Here is a 23,346-nt window from a genome sequence, read left to right as displayed (position 1 = left end):
GTATATTTTAAAAGACTGTTTCTATAAAATACCAATATATTTTAGTAGAAACTTAAGCATATTGATAATTTTCTACATACAAATTGGATCAGTGACTGGGTTATAGTTGCTAAGGGAAACCTGATGGCGATTTTACTGCTTTTAAATTTAATACACAGTTATGCACAAATATATATTCATATGCATAAGTGCATATGCATTTACATACATACACATATACACCCATATATATGATGTCCTCATTAATATGCACTCAGGTAAAAAAAATGACAATTTTTCTAAGGCTCTTTAAAAAAAAAAAAACGAATGAAAGCTGGAGAAAGGTGGCACTAGCTCTCTTTGAAAAGGGTTTAAAAGTGGTTATTCTGTACCTGAAATAACCACTCAGGCCGGTGTACCTCAGTTTACACATCATGAAGCAATAAAGCGCGGATCAGCAAATATGATGTAATTCTATGATTTTTACCCAATGGCAGAAAAATAGATCTTCCTCTACCACAAAGCTGTTGAAACGCATCTTATTCCACATATACAGTAGAAAATATTTAGCATCAAGAACCCACAAGTCAGTCTCCTGGCTTCCTGACTTCTTAGTTTAGATATAGGACAGGTACATCCTCCTCTGTGATCTCACATCTGGCAAGCACAACTGTCATGCCAAGGACACTGATGTTATGGTTTTTATTTCTACTATTCCAAGGTGAACTTCTCTCCTGAATTTCTAAGTGTTCCTACTATCTATTCCTGTGTTTCCTATTTCTGGTAATTACACACCTCTTCCTATAATCTTTAATTTTTCTGAAGCTTCAATCTTGTTCACCTTTATACCTAATAGTAAAATTCAAATTTTGTATAACTAAACGTTGGTGCTAATCATGTGAAGCGAATTATTTTAAGAAGAATGCAGGAATATGAATGCACTCACAGACCCAGATAATAAAGAGGCAATTATTATGCTAGATAAAAGAGATTACTGAAGTATAGAGAGATATTAGGTAACGGATCGTTCATAGATATATATGAAAAAATAAATTCTAGCTCCATTGACTTTAAAGTTTAACACTAGTTAAGCAAAGTTAGCTGTCTACTCACCGATACTCCTCAGAGCTTCTAATATAATTACATGTAGGTTTAATCACTAATACATGCATATAAGATGCTGAGTTTCTCCACTTTATTTGAACTGCTGCTTTTCATGCCATATACTGCAGATGCTATGAGCCGAAACTTCATCTCAGAAGCAGTGACCAACAGTAAAAAGCTGCTTCACTTACCTGTGTATGAACTCTGCAATGTAGATAGAGCTGTGTGCCAGGACATGAATGATCAGATGAGCACAAAATCAAGACACTGAGATTATGAGCTCAAATTAGTTTCTTCTAAAAAGCACTGCTATCAAAATGACACAATTTAAAAGTTTCAGAATATGTAATTATTAGATGGCACAGATTTCCAAGAATTGAGTGAAAGCACTTTTCCAAGATGTCCAGAGAACAAACAAAACCAGAATCATTTGCAGGACAGGCTCCTTGACAACAGAAGGCTCTTCAGAATAAGTGTAAAATCTAGCACACACTTGTCATGCTTTCCTCTTAATTCATTTTGTCTTCCATTCAAGCCACTATCAATCACTAGGCAAAAGGCGTTTGGATGCAAGTTCTCTATAAATACTGAAGGGATATTTTCCTTGTCTGGGCCCTTGAAGAATGGCAAAGGTAAGGATGGAAATTAACTAGTGTAGAAATTGAGATAATTAAACTTGAAAAGCAGTCTTATTATGGTTCTTTGGAATATCATGAAAATCAGAAATTCTGAAATTAAATTTTATTGATAATTTTAAAAAATATTTTTGACAATTATGCCAAGGCAATTCAACACCAAAAGAGAAGCCTGTTCAACAAATGGTGCTGAAATAACTGCATAAAATATTAAGAGGAAAAAATAAAACTTAGTTTATTATATAATATTTCTCAGGAAAACATGGTTCCCACCCTAACAAGAAAAGTAAGACTGATAGAGTCAAGATTATAAATTTTAAACCTTGCTAAAGAACTAAAGCCATTAAGAAACATAAACTGAAACCCAGGAACGGATTCCCCGGCCACCTGGGACTCAGAAAGAAAGAGGAGACCATGGCTGCCTTCTTTCTGGGTAAAATGATGAACAGAAGAGAAGGCTGCCATTAATAGGAGTTAGAAGAAACCACGTTATGTTTTACAAAAGCATAAAAGTTCAGTATACTTGTGTGTTGCTTTAGAATCTCTAGGCAGTTCCAGGTACCCACCTGCCAATGTTTTGCCATGGACCTTCACAGAATCTTCAATTGGAAATGATGGGTAAGAGGAGGAGTAAATTCCCCTAAAGGGTATTAGTTGCAGGGACCACTGAAAGCTAAGAGCAGAGAACAGGACCCCCTGGATGTACTCTGGGTTTCCAATAAATACTAAGCAGGAAATACTGGTTGCTGGGGATGGGTCAGGGAGAGCTGAGAGAGAATTACCCTGAGGAGCCGCTGCACAGAACTTCCTAAATCTGGGAACAAAAGTAAGAACTGAGGCACACAAGCACTTGACATCTTCACTGAATATACTGCTACAGCCTCGCCTCTCACGCAGAGAAGAGCACCAAGGTGGAAAGGCTGGTAGTGGAACTAAGAAGAAACGAAAACTCTCCGGTGACAAAAAACTATCATCTGGCTTTGTACAGTAGAACGTGTGAGTTCTCCCATATTTCCAAACATTGGCCTTTGAGATAAAGCAAAGGAAATCTCCAGAGCCTCTGTAGTGCTTGGATTCCAAACCCTGCTGAAGGGAAGGTCCTCATCCCAGCCTAAAAATGACTTGAGGATTCCATTTCCAGGAAAGATGAAGCAATCATACTCCAGCCAGTCTCTCCCACAGAACACAAATATAAACCCCAGACAGAAAGCATGGAACATCTATCTAAGGACTCTGGAAAATGAACAGCAGCAGTGGGGAAGGAAACCAGAATTAGAAGTTCCACTGAACAAGCAGTGAGTCTACCATTTTTCACCCTCTGGTATCACCTAGTCTAGACTCACAGACAGCCCAAAACTCAGAAGTGTACACCAGGTGTGAACAGGATAAACTCCAGGAGCGGCTCTATTTCTAGTTCAAGGAGCAGGAAAGGGAGACTCAAAACATCAGAAGAGTGGGGACACACAATGTTTAGTTTTTTTCTATTTTTCCTTCTCTCCTTCCCTAGCCCCAGCAAATCTGCACTGATGGTGGCAGCAGCAGGATGGCACTCAGATGGCAGGGTCGTCATCTAAAGCTCTGAAGGAGGGAGAACTTCTTCCTTCCCAGAGGAGCTTCAATCACAAGAGTAAGAGACAAATTACCAATACCTTTAACTCCCTCTCTATCTTCTGATTGTTTTGTTCTAGACATAGATGCAATCATGAGAAGTGGGCAGAGAGAAAGAAAACTAATGTTCTAGCTTTCTATATAAAAGATCAGGAAAGGAGGCTCCAAAGAGGCTAAAAATGCCAGAGAGCTCACAAAGAGAGGGAAACATCAAATCAGCAATCCCGTAAAGTCATGCATGAAGTACTATGATTGTCTCTGAACTATACATGTGTAGATATGATCATAAACACCACACAGAGACTATGAGGGATGAGCAACAAAGAAGACCAGAGACAATGCCCCACACTGGCCTCAGGTAGTGCCTGCATGGAAGAAATCCAAACAGGATTGTGAGCACTATTAAAAGTCAAGTGATGTTAGAGTCACAGCCCACTAAAGGCAGGTCAGAACTTGATGCCTGAACCTATCCTGGCCAATTGCCAGCTAAAGCAAAACAAATCAAGAATACCATAACACAATATTTAAAATAGCCAAGATACAGTCCAGAATCACTCAACATATGAAGAACTGGGAAAATCCCAACCCATGAGAGAAAAAGACAATCAACAGCTAACAACCCCTAGATGACACAGATGTTGGGAAAAAAAAAACCCACAGGGCTTTAAGGAATAAAATATAACCTTCTTTTAAAAAGAAGAGCAAACTCTTGAAAAAGTGGAAAGATAGAATGTCTCAGCAATGAAACAGATGATACAAAGAAAAATGTTAAAACTAAAAAATAGGCCAGGTGCAGTGGCTCACGCCTGTAATCCCAGCATTTTGGGAGGCCAAGGCGGGTGGATCACGAGGTCAAGAGATCGACACCATCCTGGTCAACATGGTGAAACCCCATCTCTACTAAAAATACAAAAATTAGCTAGGCATGGTGGTGCGTGCCTGTAGTCCCAGCTACTCAGGAGGCTGAGGCAGGAGAATTGCCTGAACCCAGGAGGCGGAGGTTGCGGTGAGCCGAGATCGTGCCATTGCACTCCAGCCTGGGTAACAAGAGCGAAACTCTGTCTTAAAAAAAAAAACAAAAACAAAAACAACAACAACAAAAAAAACCCAAAAAATAGAGAAAGTAAAATAAAGTATTTACTGGATTGACAATAGCAGAATGGAGATGACCAAGAATCAATGAATGTGAAAATACATCGACAGGCATTATCCAATATGTTCAAAAGGGAACAAAAATGAAGGGCAATACTAAAAGTTATAGCATTTATACCAACAGCCTCAGAAAGACAGGAGAAAAAGTATGGTGCAAACATATATGTATTTGAAGAAATAATTTGGTGAAAGACAAATTTGCTGATTCAAGAAACTCAGTGAACCCAAAACAGGATAATTTCAAAGAAATTATGCTGAAGCACATCATAACCACATGGCAGGAAACTAAAGGAAAAAAAATATTGAAAATTGCCACAAAAAGAAAATGGGGAAGAATAATCCTAATGGCTATAGGTTTCTCTTTGGAAATCATGGAAACCAGAAGGAAGTGGAACATTTTTTAAGTTCTGAAAGGAAGAAACTACCAAAAAACATTTAGAAAATAAATCTGGTAACAAGTTTCATTTGTCATCAAAAAGTAGAAAATAATTAGGGTTCAGGAGCTCTCTGTCAACAACTATCAAATATTGCTGAGAGATATTAAGAAAGACCTAAATGAATGGAGATTTACATCATATTGTGGATTAAAAGATTCAATATTTTAAGATGTCACTTCTGCCCACATTGATATAGAGATTCAATGCTGTTGTGATTAAGAAGTCACTGGAGGTAGTGTGAGGAAACTGACAAGCTCATTCCAATGTTGACATGGAAATTAAAGGGACCTAGAACAGCAAAAATATCTTGGAAAAGAACAAAGTCCTTTGTTAAAATCTTATTACACAATCAAAATAATCAAAGAGTGTGGTATTTGCAAAGTACAAAGAAATAGATAAAAATAAGAGAAATTACAGTCCAGATATTGACTTGTACATATAGAGGCAAAGGGTTTTCAACAAAGGCACTAAGAAATTCAATAAAAGAAGTAAATTCCTATCAAAAAATGATACAAATGTGGATATCTACATTTTAAAAATGCCACCTTAGCCACTAAACACACATTATAGATAAAAATTAAGTCCCAACAGATCATGGGCATAAAACATAAAATCTAAAACTATACAACTTGTAAAAGAAAACACAAAACCACATTTTTGTAAACATAGGGCAGGCAAATGCTCTTAGAATACAGAAAGTAAACTAGAAAAATAGAGCTTTTTTTTTTTTTTTTTTTTTTTTTTTGAGACGGAGTTTCGCTCTTGTTACCCAGGCTGGAGCGCAATGGCGCGATCTCGGCTCACCGCGACCTCCGCCTCCCGGGTTCAGGCAATTCTCCTGCCTCAGCCTCCTGAGTAGCTGGGACTACAGGCACGCGCCACCATGCCCAGCTAATTTGTATTTTTAGTAGAGATGGAGTTTCACCGTGTTGACCAGAATGGTCTCAATCTCTTGACCTCGTGATCCACCCGCTTCAGCCTCCCAAAGTGCTGAGATTACAGGCGTGAGCCACCGCGCCCGGCAGAAAAATAGAGCTTTAATACTAGACTGCTTCTGCTCACCCAGAGACATCATTATTTAAAATAAATATGCAAACCAAAGAATTGCAACACATATTTTGACAAGAGACTTATATTCAAAATATATAAAGAACTCATAATACAAAACAGTAATTTCTTTAAAAAAGCACTCACTTCCTTCAAGTAGGGAAAAGAATTTAACAAATACATAAATGGAAAGTAAGCGTATGAAAAGTACTGAACATCTTTTATCATCAAGGAATACAAACTAATACATGAGATATAAAAACATATCAATTACATTGGCTAAAAATAAAACTATTTCAAATGTTGATGAGGGTATCAATCAACCAAATCTCTCATATATTGCTAGTGGAAATGTAAATGGAACAGCTACTTTGAGAAACAGAATGGTTGATTATTTTAAAGTTAAGCATATACCATAATACTAGCAATTTCACTCCTATGTATTTATCAAGCAGAAATAGGAATATATGCCCATAATAATGACTTGCACATGAATGTTCATAGTAGCTTAATTTATACTAGCCAAAAACTGGAAATCACCGAAATGTATAATAAAGAAAGTGTGTCTATTTATACAACGAAATACTAATCAGCAACTGAAGGAAGGAACTACTTACTAATTTATATAATGACATGAATGAATTTCAACAACATTATGCTGTGTGGAAGAATTAAGACACTAAAAAGCATATAGTCCAGATTTCATTCACATGAAAACCAAGACCCAGCAGAACTAATTTGAGCCATTCAATGTAATTCCTATCAAAATCCCAGTTGGCTTTTTTCTTTTCTTTTTTCTTTTTGCAGAAATGAACATGCTGATGCTAAAATTGATATGGAAATGCAAATGCAAAGGGCTTAGAATAGCAAAAAAAAAAAAAAAAATACTTTGAAAAAAAAAAAGAACAAAGAGAACACACACTTCTCAATTCCCTCAATTCTAAAACTTACTACATAGTAGTACTTGTGTTACTTGATTACTACAGTAACCCAGACAGTTTCTTACCAGCATACAGATAGGCTAATAGATCGATATAATAGAATTCAAAGTTCAGAAACAAGCCTTCACGTTCATGTCAATTGATTTTCAAAAGGGCACCAAAGCAATTCAATAAAGAAAAAATACTCTTTTCAACAAATGGTGCTAGGACGAATAGATAGCCATATGCAAAAGTATGAGGTTGGACCCCTTCCTCAAGCCACACAAAAAAATAATTCAAAAGAGACCACAGGCTTAAATGTAAGAAAGGGCTAAAAGTATAAAACTTTTACAGGAAAATCTTTCTGACTCTGGGTTAGTCAAAGCATTCTTAGATATGATAACCAGAAGTAAAAGCAACAAAAGAAAAACCAAATAGGAATTCTTCAAAATTCAAAACATTCCTGTTTTAAAGGACACTATCAAGAAGGCTAAAAGAACACCTATGGAATGGGAGAACATATTTGCAAATCATTTCTCATAATAGACTGATATGTTTACAAAAATGATTGCACAAGAATTTCACAGCAGCCTAATTCATAATATGCCACACTGCAAACAACCCAAATATCTGTCAAAAAGATGGATAAACAAATTGTTGTGTCTTCATACAGGAACATACCCCTCAGCTATTTTTTAAAAACCAAGCTATAGTTGTCCCCGCTTATCCACAGGGAATATGTTCCAAGACCCCAAGTAGATGCCTGAAGCCACATGTAGTAACAAACCCTATATATACTATTTTTTCCTATATACACGTACTTATGATAAAGTTTAGTTTCTACATGTGCACAATAAGAGATTAACAACAGTAATAAAATAGAAGCATTATAACAATATCCTATAGTAAAAGTAAAATAGGTGTTTCTTGGAAACAAGCACTGAGATACCACGATAGTTGATCTGATAACCGGGCTGACTGCTAAGTGACTAACAGGCAGCGGCATCTACAGTGTGAATCCACCGGACATAAGAATGACTCACGTCCTCGGACAGCACAGGATGGTGTTTGATTTCATCATGCTACTCAGCGTGGAGCACAGTTTATAACTTATGATTTACTTCCAGCATGTTCTACTCAATATTTTCAGATCACAGCTAACCACAGACAATTGAAATGGCAGCTACTGAAACCTCAGATAAAAGAGGACTAACTACTGTACCAAGACACACAAAATATAGATGAATCTCAAAAACATTATGTTGAAGCAAAGCAGCCAGACAAAAAGAGTACACATTGTAAACATCTACATAAAGTTCAAAAACAGGCAAGACTGATACATGCATTACATAAAGTATATCAATGATTGTTTATGCAGGGATGGGTGTGTGGCTGGCAAGAGTTAAAAGAGAATTTATTGCGGTGATAAAAGTATTCTATGCCTGGATCAGGCTGTTGTTTCACAAGTCAGTCTAAATTCATCAAATTAGACAATAAAGACATGCTTTTCACCATATGTAAGTTTTGTGACAATTTCTTTAAGTAAAATGGAAAGAAAGTATCATGCTTCATGGTGTCCTACACTTCTCTGCCTCATTTCAAAAACAACACAGAGACATAGAAGGCCATTCCTATAGAGGAACTAGGATATTCTGTGGTTAAGAAAGTTGTCTTCTAAAACTCTTGCCTTGTTTGAAAATGGAACAAACCACAACAAAATCTCCATGTTTCCTGGAAGAATGCTGTCTCTGCCTCCAGTATCTGACTTGGAATAAAAGAAAAGAGGAATTTACCTAAATCTGAGTGTAGGCAGTCTCAGAGTCAGCAGGGGTTACCTGGAGGGGAGAATGCTATACAGAGAGAATATGATCTTTGGGAATAGCATTTTTCCTTGAAAGAATCCTAGGAAAATCTAAAGGTTTCAAACGGTTCCAACTTTTGAAAGATAGTTTAAAGTTGGACTAAATCAGCTATATAATCCACAGCATTATTCTGAATATTTCTCTGCAAATTCCTAGAATTTTATCTCTTTACAAGTGTTTTATCTGTTGTAATAAAAAAGGGTGTTTAATTTATTAACTTGGTTTTATGTAACCTTTTGCTCAACAGAAACTATTGCTTTTTACAATGTCTATTCTCCATCTTTTACCTTCACAGTTTATGACCCTAGTGTCATACTTAGACATCCCTTCACTATGCCCAGATCATAAAATGAAAAAACGTATTTTCTAAAATTTCCCCTAGGCAAACTAATATTTTCTTCTAAAAGTCTTTCTCTTGTCTTCTTTTGTGATGGTATTATGGTTTTATTTTTTAATTTCAGCATTTTTATTTAAATTTTCTATCAGATTGATAATGACAAAATATTTTAAATACTCAAAAAATGAGACATCAGTTAACACCATTTGAATTTCACAGTTTTTAAATATTTTATGATATTTGTTTCATCAAAACATTAAATAAATGGATATAACTAAAGACTTCCCCCTTTTCAGCGGTATCCATTGTAAATTTGGCATGTGTTATTTCTATACATGTTAAATTTTTTTTCTTTTTCTTTTATTGTTTTTGACATCTGCCATGTTCACACACTCAGATTGACTTCATTTTACCTGCTGCATATTATTTTACTGTTTGAAGAAATCAGTTTATTCTTTGTCCTCCTGAGGGACCTTAAAACTGTGTTGGCTTTTTCATTTTTAGAAACAGTGCTGAAGAGTACAGCTTTATAGCAGCCACTTTGTCTATATGTTAGAGACTTTACAAGACAGAAACATAGAAGTGGAATTGTTGGGTCACAGGCTGTACGTATTTTGGCTTCAACTTGACTGGGTAACAGAAAATAAAACTCGCAGTGACAATGTAGAATTTCATTTTCTGCACATCCTTGCCTACTGATGTTTTCAGACTTCTAAAGTTTTTCCAAATAAATGGGCATGGGGTGGCTAGCCAAATGATGTTTTGATTTATGATCTGCATTTTTTTGGAAGAGAAATTTCAATGTTGATTGGTCATGACACTTTCCTATCAGCTAGCTTTGCGTATCTCTATGTCAGTCAGCAGCTTACTTTTCCACTTCAATAATTTTTCAAACAAAGGTTTTTATTTCTAATGCATTCAGATTTTTCAGTGTTTCCTTTTACGGCTTATACATTTGTTTTTAAAATCCGTCCTTATTTCAATAGTTTAATGATATTGTCCTATATTAATTTTTTAAAGTTTTAAAATTTTACTTTTATAAGTCTTTAATTTTTCAAAATTAACTTTTGCCTATGGTGTTTGGTAGCAATGAAATGATGTCATTTACTACATAAATTGTCATAGCAAGCCAGGTGTGGTAGCTCACACCTGTAATTCCAACATTTGAGAGGCTGAGGCAAGCGGATCCCTTGAGCCAGGTAGTTCTAGAACAGCCTGGGCAACATGTTGAAGACTTATCTCTACAAAAAAAATTTAAAAATAGCCAAGTATGGTGATGTGTGACTGTAGTCCCAGCTACTTGGGAGGCTGAGGCAAATGGGTCACTTGAGCCCAGGAGGCAGAAGTTGCAATGAGCCAGGTTGTGCCACTGAACTCCAGTCTGTGTAACAGAGCCAGACTCAGATAGATATAGATAGATAGATAGATATTTAGACAGGTAGATAGATAAAAATTATCCAGCAGCCCTTTAAAATTGTCCATTTTATTCTCACTAAATTGTAATTCTACTTCCATTATATATTTCTATATATGTGTGGGTCTACTTCAAGGCTTTTCATTCTGTTCTCTAGTTTATGTGAATATCTTTGTCCCAACATTACACTAATTTGCTTTAGCTTTAAAATAAATCTTCATGTATAGCAGGACACCATGTCTCCCCATTATCTTTCTTTAAAATCTTGTCATATGTATTTAAACTTATATATTTTCATACTAATATTTGTATTAGCTTGCCAAATGCTGTGAAAACCTTCTGGGGTTTCTCATTAAGATTATACTGAAAACGTAAATCATTTGGAGGTAAGTTGATATCTTTATGGTATTCCATCTTCCCTTCCATGAATATGCCATACATATATCTCTTTTTATACCCATTAATAATTTTCTCCATCAATATCTCATACATTTCTTCTTAGATTTATTCCTATATGCCTTTTTTTTTTACTATTTTAAATATTATAGTTTAAAACTATATTTTCTAAGGGCTGATGATTGATATGTAGGAATTCTATTAATTCATTTTATATACAGCAATCTTCTAAATTTTGACTAAAGATTCCTTTAGATTTTCTACCTCGACAATCATTATTTGCAAATAATCTAAACTACGCTTTTTGCCCAGCTCTTATACTACTTATCTTACTCCAGTAGCTAGGACCAGAAGTACAACAATTAAAATGAGGCAGTGACAGAAGGCATTCTAGTTTGGTAATGGATCTTAAAAGGAATATTTCTAACATTTCCTCATTGAGTACAATGTTTACTAAAGATTTTCAGTGGAGACATCCTTTATCAATTTAAGGAAATTCCTTTTATTCTTAACTATATATTTTTAAAAATTTTACAAACTAATATTAGATTTTATCAAATATTTTATACTCTGTGTATTGAGATTTTGTTTTCTCCTTTAACCTACTACTGCTGTCAATGATATTAATGACTTTTGCAATGTCAGTCAGTCACCGAATTCCTGGAGTAAATGCTACTTTAAATAAGTCTTATAAATGTGGGCTGGTACACAGCACCCAGATCTTGGTTTCAAGTAACGCTGTTCATTAACAGGAACCAGGTAACCTTGGAAAAATTGCTGATTCTAAGACAGGGGTAAGAAATACCCAACATAAGCCTGGAGCATCTTACAATGGCAGAAAGAAAGAAAAAGTGCTAAGAAAGAAAAAAGGAAAAACAACAACAACAACAAACAACAAGACGAGATCATGTAAGAGAGACCAAAAGTTGGTATAATTTGAACCACAAAATAAAGTAGTACTGCTTTACCATGCAAAGTATAAAATAGATATCAATGCAGTCATATAAATACATAACAGTGAAGAAGAGACAAATGTCCCATGCAGAAGAATTCAAAATAATTTCTGTAGATATTCCACCCTCAAGGAGGTGGAGCATATTTCTCAAGCCATAAGTATGTGCTGCACACAGTGACTTCTTCCCAAAGATTACAGGATAGAAAGGATGGTGGAAAGGCAAAGAGTAACTTTGCAGTAGAGAAATCTGACACACACTACTTCAGCCAAATGATCAATGTTCATCTCAACAGTGACAAATTAGGCCAGGCGCAGTGGCTCACATCCATGATTCCAACACTTTGGAAAGCAAAGGCTGGCAGATCGCTTGAGCCCAGAAGTTCAAGACCAGCCTGGACAATGTGGCGAGACCTTGTCTCTACAAAAATTACAAAATTTAGCTGGTGGCATGCACCTGTAGTCCCAGTTACTCGGGAGGCTGAGGTGGAAGAATCTCTTGAGCCCAGGAGGAGAGGTTGCAGAGAACTGAAATTGCACCATACCACTCCAGCCTGGGCAACAGAGCGAGATCCTGTCTCAAAGCAAAAAAACAAAAACACAGTGACAAGTCATGTTGATGATATATAATTTTGATATGGTATATATCTAGAAATTTAATTCATATTATATATAACTGGAAATATAACTCATGGCTTACTTTCCAAAAATATACCCAAATCTAATCGTGAGAAAACCATCAGACAAATCCCAATGAGACACATAATGCCACATAAACTTAACCAGTACTTCTTAACAAGTTATCAAAAACAAGGAAAGCTTGAGAAACTGTCAAAACCAAGAGAAGCTTTAGGAATATGACAAGTAAATGTAATGTGTATCTTGGACTGGATCCTGGAGCAGAAAAAGGACATTAGGCAAAACTATGGAAATCTGGATAAAGGACTTCATTAATAGTGCATCAATATTAGTTTATCAACTGTGACAAGTGTACCATACTAATGTAAAGTATTCATAATAAAGGAAACTGGGTACAAGACACATGAAAACACTCTAGATTATGTGTGCAATTTTTCTGTAATAAAAACCTTATTTTTAAAAAGTGAGTTAGGGATCTCATATTTTATTTTCAGGACTAGTTTGTGTAATAGAACTTTCAATGGAAAAGTATAAGCAGTCAAGTAATTGACATAGGTTGATATGAGCATTTCTAATACAGTAAGGGTAGTAATAAAGGCTGCACTGTTCAACAAATGGTGTTGAAAAATTAGCTATTAATTTGGGGAAAAATTTATCTCTGATCTCTACCTCATGCCAAATTAATTCCACCTGAAATTTATAAAAATTTACATTAAAAAAACTGTAAAAGTTCTAGAAGATAATGAGAATGAATATCTTCATACTCATGGGGTAGGATGGATCTTTTTTATACATACCAATATTTAAGACAACACTGAAGTGTTAAGGACAGAAGAGACCTCTCAGTAAACTGAGTCAGCGATATTTCAGCACAGGCTGAAACAACCCCCAGGATGAATAGAAACATAATTGCAAAGAGTTTGTAAAACAAAACAAAACTGAACAGTACCTATGAAAAACAATGGTGGCATTTATATCCTGGAAGAGGAAATTAAGAACAAAGAAAACAAATATAAAACATCTAGTATGCTGAAGAAAGTTTCCAAAAATAAAGATCTTGGTTAACAGAACAAAATAGCAGACAACATTGATTTTTAAAAAAATAATAACAGTGAAGTAATATGTCCAAGTTAACAGTAATTAGGTAACCACTGGTGGGGATGGACTTTGAATCCAGACTGGTCTCACTTTCAAGCTATGTTATTTCTACTTCTACATATGTTCTCAATGTGTCATTAAAAAGAAGTCCTCTTATTATTAGAAGAAAATGCAATGTGGTACCCTGTACTGGATCTTAGATCAGAAAAGGGGCATTGCCAGAAAAACTGCTCTAATAAAGTCTTAAGCTTAATTAATAGTAGTATACCAATGCTAATCTCTTAGTTTTGACAACTACATAGTTATGTAAGATGTTAATGTTAGAAGAAACTGAGTAACGGGTAGGTAGGTGTGTGACATTTCTGTAAATCTAAAATCATTTCAAATTAAAAAGTTTATTAAAAAATGAAAGAAATCTTGGCCGGGTGTGATGGCTCACACCTGTAATCCCAGTACTTTGGGAAGTCAAGGAGGGTGGATCATCCAAGGTCGGGAGTTTGAGACCAGCCTGGCAAACATGGTGAAACCCCATCTCTACTAGAAATACAAAACTTAGCTGGGCGTGGTGGTGAGTGCCTGTAATTCCAGCTACTTTGGAGGCTGAGGCAGGAGCATTGCTTGAACCTGGGAGGCAGAGGTTGCAGTGAGCTGAGATCATGCCACTGCACTCCAGCCTGGGCAATAAGAGCGAAACTCCATCTCAAAAATAAAATAAAAAAATAAAATAAAGTAAATCTCTCAAAATGCTGCCTTGGGGCTATCTTAAAACTTATAAGTGTAGAGATTTATTGCATAAAATCAAATTTTAAAGAGGGCATGCTTTGTGTTAAAGACTTTGATTATAACAGCTTTGTTGATGACTTTAAAAATAGATACCAGTCTTAATTTAATTATATAGCTTCTCTGTAAAGACAGCCTGACTTCTTCCATACCATTTTTCCTTTCATGTGAATAAAAATATAGAATACTGTAAATGATAGTCTCTGAATACATACAGTAATCTAGTTGTGATGAACTATTTTCCATTTCTGCTATAGACGTAACAAAAGTTCTGTGAAAAAAAACCCTTGTAACAGCAATAGTTAAATTTAAAGGATTAATAGAACTGCCTAATTTTTTAGGAGCTGTCAGATACTGAAAGAATCAGGACTTCAAAAATAAATGAATTTTAGGAGCAGAGAAGCTGAAGCATATAATTAAATAGAAAACTCAGAGGAGTTTGACTATGTAAAGGAACAGGGAGAAGAAGTTACTCAGAAAGAGGGAGAAAAACTAAAATAAAGACATTAATGAAAATCAGGGCTTACGGTGTCTCCAAGGAATTGAGATGTCACAAATCATGGAATGGGAAGGGAGATGGCAAGAATATGAATAGCATTAAGTTCAATCGCTTAGTACTGGGGCCTTGCTAGAAGTCTTCTGATCATTCCTATCTCTCAAAGCCTGAGTCAGGGATCCATTGGGACCTTGATGGTGCACCCATACCTCCCATCCTCCCTACCTCCCAACCCCCATCACTTTTTGCTTTCTCTTTTTACTCTTCACCCTCTCCCCTCACTCCCCTCAAGCCAGGCCTGCCTGCCTGCAGTTCCCCTAGCACTCCAGGTCTTTGCATTTGCTGATATCCCTACTGGAATGCCCCTCCCCCCAACATCCCCATAGTAAAAACTGCTTCACCTCCTTCAGGTTTGGCTCAGATATTAACTTTTCAGTGATTTACTACTATACATGTTCCATTGATTGACTGATTGACAGGGTTTTGCTCTGTCACCCAGGCTGGAATGCAGTGGTATGATCACAGCTCATTGCAACCTCTGTCTTCTGGGTTCAAGTGATCCTCCTGCCTCAGCCTCCCAAGTAGATAGGACCACAGGTGCACACCACCATGCCTGGCTAATTTTTTGTATTTTTATAGAGATGTGGTTTCACTATGTTGCCCAGGCTGGGTTTAAACTCTGGAGCTCAAAGGATCCTCCCACAACAGCCTCCCAATACTATGCACGTCCTATTTTAAATGTCCCCTACTCTGGCTCTTTTTTCTCATAGCTGCTTCTATGTCCTAACATTTTAATCATATCGAATATCTGTCTCACCAACCACTAAACTGTAAGGTGTCAGATTTTGCCTCTGTTCACTGTTCCTCCAGGGGCTAGAATAGTGCTGGGCACATAATAAATGCTCAATAAATATTCGTCCAACTGATCAATACAAAAGTGTGATTTTTCATTACCATAATTAAAATTAGAATAATGAAACATTCATAACTTTTCCAAAGTCATTTTTTGAGCAGTTGGGGTCATCCTTGTACCTGTGTTTTCTGGGTATTTTCTACACTGAACTTCTATAATGTTTTAAAAAGGCAGATTTGCTTTTGTAAAAGACTAGACAGCTGTCTGGGATCATTTCAACTCAATGTCAGAGTGAGAAAGAATCAAAGTTCGTTCTTTCAAGGCCTGTTGTTCTTATGAGCTTAAATAACATTTAGTTATTACCAGAAAGAGATGCATATCATGAAAACTTTACATGAGCAAATGCTCAAAAACACAATCCACAAAGCAAAGGAATCACAAAATTTCCACCTCCTCATTTTAATGATGAGGCAACTGACCTACGAAAGTTACTTCTTCACATTCAACTAGAACATTGCTGATCGAGTGGTGAGCAGAAGCTAGTCCTAAGCAAAAGATCAAAACACTACAGAATGACCAAGCCCATCAGTATTTTGAAATGCAGGGAGAAGTCCAGATTGGAAAAGCTCAGTCCATCATCCAACTAGACCTTTATTTTCTCCATCTTGTTTCCATTTCATTGCTCAAAGATGTTTGTGAATGTTTTCCTTTTTTTTTTTTTTTTGAGACAGGGTTTTTGGAGTGCAGTGGTGTGATCTCGTCTCACTGCAACCTCCGCCTCCCAGGTTCAAGCGATTCTCATGTCTCAGCCTCCCAAGTAGCTGGGATTATAAGCGCCCACCACCATGCCAGGCTAATTTTTGTATTTTTAGTAGAGACAGGGTTTCACAATGTTGGCCAGGCTGGTCTCAAACTCCTGACCTTAGGTGATCTGCCCACCTTGGCCTCCCAAAGTGCTGAGATTAGAGGTGTGAGCCACTGTACCCAGCCATGAATGTTTCTGCATATCATTTGAACATTCAAGATTCTTTCTGCATTAAGATCACTAGAAAAATAAACACTGTGATCATCTTCCTAAGTATTTTAGCATGCTCAGGGGCCACTGTGCCTTCCAGACACCTCTCAACATTTGGTCTCTTATTCTAGCCCTTTGATTTCCCTGCTGAGAAAAGTATGAGACCAGCATATTTTACAAATTTCACAGCATTTTCAGTGGATGGCCTGTCAATTAACTCTCATGAAATCAAATGGAAGCAGTCTTCAGGGTATAAAAATGTGCTACTTATCTAATTCTTTTACTGAAAACTTGCACACATTCCATTGTTTTGCCATAAGTGGGAGAAAAAATAAATCTGGTGCTGTATTTCTGTTTCAGAAGTAGCAACAGCAGTTACTCCACACATGCGTTCCCCAGGTCCCCAGACAGTCATCTCTGATGTTATAAGTGGCACAGAGGCAGATACTTTGGCAAAGACAGTCTATAAAATGAAGTTGCTGTGGACCAAAACCCATACTGATTTTTTAGTACAATTCAAAAAACAAGGAAACATCAGTTTTCCAAATGGCACAAGCTGAAAAGGACAAGAAAAAATATACTGCAAATAGTGAAGAGAAGGAAAATAATAAAGACAATTACATTAGCAAACATCTTAGTGTTCTTTTTCTAGAACACTAAGATGGTTGTTGTCTGTTTTTTAAGTTCAAAGAGCTGAGAGGGTTGAATTACGTTGAACTGTCGCTCATTTACAGACATCGTGGTCATTGCTGGAAGTCTGGGCATCCAGGAAACTTCAAAAAACAAAGCCTTATAATCCTTAGACATCTGAACATCTTATTTAAAGCCTCACTTTTTTAAAATTCATATCTCTCACTCTGTTGGCAAATGGCCAAGCTGTATAAATTGTATTATAAATACATCATTTGCTAAAATATCATTAAGCTTGCTACAAGCCAATATTTCCCATAGATATCCTTAATGAGGCAAAGTAGGTTTCAAGCCAGAGACCTCTGGATGCTACGGAATGAGGAGAAGGCAGTCAGGACTTACCATGGCCCCCTCACTTGTTCTCTGGGCAACTTCTCGCTGCAGTCGGGCCACTGCCAACTTCTCCCTGGAGAAACAAAAGCACATGATGAGTTGACCATTCTCAGGGTAGAGGCGACACTGGCATGACCGTGAAACATTCTTTTGAGGCCTCGAGAGGAATTCCTTCCTCGGTTTAGCTCACTTCCTCCACTATACTTTCTATAAATATTTAAAGTGATTAGTCCTGAATGCATTGTTTTCATTGAGTGTCATGAAAGAGATTTTTTTTTTTTTTGGCCATGGATTTTTTTAATAGCCAAATAAATGTTAAATGCTGAGTAGATGCTTTGCTTTCAGCTCATTAACATATATCACTCATAAATAAATTTTTCGTGGATATAATATTTGTCTTTTCTCTTCAACTTTGCTTATACATTTTTTATTATTTTTATTTCTTTTGTTGTTCTGTGTAGGGAACAACATTTGTAACTCCTTTCTATTTTTAAAATAACAATAGAAAACCATTTGCATGCTTGCTACATAATAGGCACCATGCTGCGAATTGTACCTGTTCTCATTTGAGCCTGACAACAATCCAATGGGTGATTTCACTATGCCCATTTTATAGATGAAGAAACTGAGGCCCAAAAATGCTAATACACTGAGTCCTCAGCTGGTATATAGTAGTTTTTTAGGATCAAATTTTAGATTTCCTTACTGCAAACCCTAAATAAAAATTCTGCTTATCATTTTTCAGTATATAAAAATGTATATCTAAAAATCAGATTATTTATTTCAGTATTCCTTATTTAACAATGGGATTCATTTTTAGATCCCTTATAATTCTGGTTCTACTTAAAATATACCCAATATTCACCAAAATTTTAAGAACACTGTTGTAAAGTGATAGATAATCATTTTGGACAGATTTTCAATTATTCTTTAAAATAGTTGATAGATGTCATAGGAGTAAAGGAACTCTTCTGGTAATCCATAAAATGTTAGTTTTATAAGGATTTCCCCTGATATTCTTCTACTACCATTCTACTATCAAGATGAGGAACTATTTGAGTGATATTTCATCTTTTAGTCTTCCATTTGCACAGGATCAGCTATATGCAAACATAGGGGAAGCAGTTCAATCCCTAGAAATGTTCCCACTGGGGAAAACAGAAGTGAAAATTTCTTCTTTCCTAAATGCTTGGATCTTTGAAATACCTACAACTATCAAGAAGACATGTGCTTTTGTTTGGTTGCAGCTGGGCAGTCTTTTAGTAGAAATAGTTCTCTCTGAATAAACGCCTAAAGGCACAGAGTAGAAGAAAGGAGACTCGAATAGGAGACATTCCAGGCATACGAGTTTTGGTAGTCTGTGGCAGGACCTGAGTACACCTGTAAGAAGGGGCAACAGAGTAGATAGGAAGTAGCCGCGAAGGGACGGAAGCCATGTGCCTTGCTAGAGAGGCCAAGTAAACAACACAGAAAGCCCCTATGTATTCTCTGACTCAAGTCCTAGTGAACAGATGAAAGGAGCTCAATGAAAAGAACCAATGAAAGGAACAAAGAATTGAAAGAGAAGGATGTGAGTGACTTCTGTTTTAATATGAAAATTGAACACATTATCTCTTCTTTCCCCAGAAACTGTTAAAATGTAGTATAGAGGTAACAACGGTAAATACTTATAAAGTCAAAGAAAACATGAGAATCACATGCTCCATACTCTATGAACCAGCAGTTCCACTCTGAAGTCTAAACCGAACAGAAATATAAGTATATGTTCACCAAAAGACATGTACCAGAATGTTCATAATAGCACTTTAGTAACCTTGTAATCTGAAAATGCACATACCCATTAACAATAGAATAGATATGTCAACTTTAGCATAGTTATATGCTGGAATACTACATGACACTGAAAAGGAATAATCTACATTTAATCACAACAATATATAGAATACCTCAAATATGCTGTTGAGCAACAGAAGCAAGTACAAAAAAAAATACTTTATTTCCTATTTATATAAAGTACAAATAGAAGCAAAACTCCTATACAACTTGATAAGACAAGATAAAGAAATAAAAGACACGAATATCAAAAAGGAAGACGTAAAACTGTATCTATTTATAGATGACATTATTTTCTAAGTAGAAAATCTGATGGAATTTACTACACAACTAAAAAGTGAATTTAGCAAAGTCAGCAGATAGAAGCCAATGTACAAAAATAATTATATTTTATATACTAGTACCAAACAATTGGAAAATAAAACTTTTAAAGCATCTATTTATAATAATGTCAAAAAATAAGACATTTAGGAAATACATTTAGCAAAAGATTTGCAAGACTGCTATACTAAAAACTACAAAACACTACTAACAAGGATTAAAGGAAACTAATAGAAATATATACCACATTCATGGATTGAAAGATTTAATATTATTACACTGTTCAAAATTTGTATCAAATAAATCTGTAAGTTCTTTTTTACTGCAATATGTAACTCTACCAAATAAAGAGAAAGACTGGGTAATGAGAAATAAGAAATCCAATAAAGAATTGGAATTTTTCTTTTCTTTTCTTGATATTTTTTTTTCTTTTCTTGTTAAAAAGAAGCCCCTGGACAACAACTATGTAGGAATCCAGAGGAAAACCAATCTGGATTGCAGCAAGAGGATGGAGAGCCTCAGAAGGATGACTCTAAGAATAAAAGTGGAACCAAAATTAATTACGTATGTGTTTGTAAGTATTGAGAAGAGTTGTAGAGTTTTACCTTAAAGCTTAAGAATAAGAAAGTGGAATATGAAAACCTAAGCCAATGGAAGGAAGTGGCAATTATTAATGCTAGAAAAAAACAAAGTTATTCTAGAAATGCAATTCTAAACTTCTACTAGACTCAGCTGTGAAGGACATTTACTTTATCATTGTAATTATTAACTAAATTAATTTACAATTTAATAAAAAAATTAGAGAAAGGGAGGCATGGAGAAACAGGTAGTACAGAAACACTAAATCCTTATCTTCCATAATAGAAAGATCATACAGAATGTTTACAAGTGATCTAGAAACAGAAGTTCAAGCATATTACTTAGATACAAGGATGGAAAACGTGGAAGGTTTGATCTAAAAGAATGGAGAGAGGCTATGTCCGGGGTGTAAGACGCAGAGTAGGAAAGGCGGGGCGTATACCATTGCATTTGATTTCCAAAGTATGTGCATATATTACTTTGATTAAAAAACTCAAAAATGTATATTTTTAAAACCAACTGGCCTATGTCATTTTTATTAAAAACATCATAGTAATACATTACTAGAAAGAAAAAAGATGACAGATTATTCGCCAACTGAAGATTCAGCATCAAATGACTCATTTCCTTGGATTTCAGAGGCACCTTTTGAGGAGCTTTGGTAAATTAAGGCAAAATAAGAAGTAACTATAAGCAATGAGTCTTTGGACAAATGTCTTTAAGTACAAACTGCAAACAGTCTAACATGTCACAGAGGTATTTTAAATTTAAAATCTTTTTACTTTTTTAATGAAGTATAAGGTATGCAGCAAAATTAAGAAATCATAAGAGCACAGCTTGCTGAATAATCACAAAGTGAATATGTCCCTATTGATCCCACCTAAGCAAAAACACAGCAACACTGCCAGAACACCAGCAGTGACTTTAATGCTAATAATAATTAACTTCTCACCACAATACCTGAACTCACTTGCCACACTCTTTCTCTGTATACTGAAACATGGAGGCATTTCACTTCTCATCTAAAGTATGGTAAACACATTGTCTCATATTTTACCCAACTGTTTATTCAATATATTTTTATTCTAAATAAGACCATAAATTCCTCCTTGACCAGAACAGTAGCAACCAAAAATGATGATCCATTCGTTTTTGCAGGTGGTCAGTTGTGGTGTAGTCAATATCTTACTGTAACAGCTGGCTGCCTGAGTGGAGATTATATTTAGCTCATCTCTTTAACAACTACTAAGGCCCCTTAGTAGGAACAAAATAAATATTTGTGACTTGCTGAATGAGGAATCAGTTACAGAATCTAATATCAACTTGCCTAGTATAACAGAATTTTAAATAATATTACCATTTTGCATTTACCTAGTACATAACACAGGTGTACTCCACACACACACCCTGATTCCCACAGGGTACCCTCTAGTTCCGGTTGACCACAAAAGCTTTTTTACATACATCCTAAAATTATGAAAAACACAACTTCCATAGGCCACCAGGTAAATATCTGAGTAAGCTTCAACAGAGTAAATTCCTGTGTAAGAGCAATGAATGAGGGGACTGTAGAACAGCATTCCCTAATATCTGAGTTCTGAGTTCCCAAATATTTGACTCTTTTGTATGCAGAAAAATTGAGGATCCCAAAGAGCTTTTGTTTTTATGGGTTATTATCTCTTGTTACCACATATAAATAAAAATGTAATTTATTAAGATAGTTATTAAATCACCAAAAAAAAAAAAAAAAGCCAATAAACCCATGCCAACATAAGTAAAACATTTTAATTAAAAGTTATCATAAACTGTAATTCCAAAACAAAAATACATTTTGAAACTAGAGGGAAAAAATAAATTTTGTGAGAAGAGTGATACTGCTTTAGAATTCTGCAACTATCTTTAATGTCTGGCTTAATAGAAGACAGCTACATTCTCATATCTGCTTCAGCATTTAATCTGTTATAATAGAACATGTCATATGGCTTCTAGAAAACTCCACTCATGAAAGCTGAGTGAAAAAGGCAAATACCATCTTAGTGTTAAGGCAAAAATAGTTTTGACCTTGCAGATCCCTTGAAAGTGTCTTGGAGATACCCAGGGTCCCAGGACCACACTTAGAGAACTTCAACTAAAAGATAGATACAGAGCTACAAATGTAAGAATGTTCCAGAAAATTGCCTTGAATCATCATTTCTAATTGTTGAAGCTTCAGAGAAAGATTTAATATATATGCTAATGGTATGTTAATTTTTCACAAGAGCAATGTAACATAAAAGAGACACTTCCAGGAACAGATCAAGAGTCTATCTTCTCCCCATCATCCTATTAAATGATAAAAGAGTCCTAATACAGTGTAAATGTTAGGAACATCACTACTTTATGCTTAAAAGAGATGGCCTTTATACACTATTAGGACTGTCACACTGTAAGGTGCTTCTCAAATCTTATTAATTCATTTGAAAGAAAAACAATGGTTTTAGTCATTACATAGTTTTTAAAAGGGAAAATACTATATTAATAAATTATGAAATTTTATAGACTGCCCACACATTATATTCTTTGGCATTCAATGAAGAAGGAACAAAATGAATAAATCAACATAAAGGGACCATCTCTAAAGGAGCAGCGTTCTAGCCCCTTGATTTGGTGAAATGGAGAGTAAAATATTCAAAAACTTTTAGTTTTTATGTATTTTATATCTGACCTACCACCATTTTACATCTGACACCATTTTATATCTGACCTACCACCACGTGAATGGAGAAATGCCGAAATTCAAACTGCCATGTGGAAATAGGTAATGCAAAGATGGAAAATTTCAGAGAAGCATAGGCCACAGGGGAGGCAATCCCCAAGCCCAGCCCAT

The 23,346-nt window shown here is 35.6% G+C and overlaps 1 protein-coding gene across 5 annotated transcripts in view; it reads right to left on the bottom strand.

The window, feature by feature from the left end:
• Window positions 1-23,346, bottom strand: part of NCKAP5 (NCK associated protein 5) — a 970,844-nt gene that overhangs the window by 528,061 nt on the left and 419,437 nt on the right. For all 5 annotated transcript variants that reach the window (XM_064382824.1, XM_064382825.1, XM_064382828.1 and 2 more), the window contains one exon: window positions 17,757-17,820. In XM_064382824.1, the coding sequence (XP_064238894.1) occupies window positions 17,757-17,820 (64 nt within the window). The remainder of the gene's footprint in view (window positions 1-17,756; window positions 17,821-23,346) is intronic.

The sequence above is a fragment of the Aotus nancymaae genome, unplaced genomic scaffold (genome assembly GCF_030222135.1).
Source record: "Aotus nancymaae isolate 86718 unplaced genomic scaffold, 86718_ANA_hifiasm-v0.15.2.pri h1tg000029l, whole genome shotgun sequence".
Lineage (NCBI taxonomy): Eukaryota > Metazoa > Chordata > Mammalia > Primates > Aotidae > Aotus > Aotus nancymaae.
Note: the sequence above shows the minus strand (reverse complement) of the source record. Positions and strands in the feature narration are given on the sequence as shown.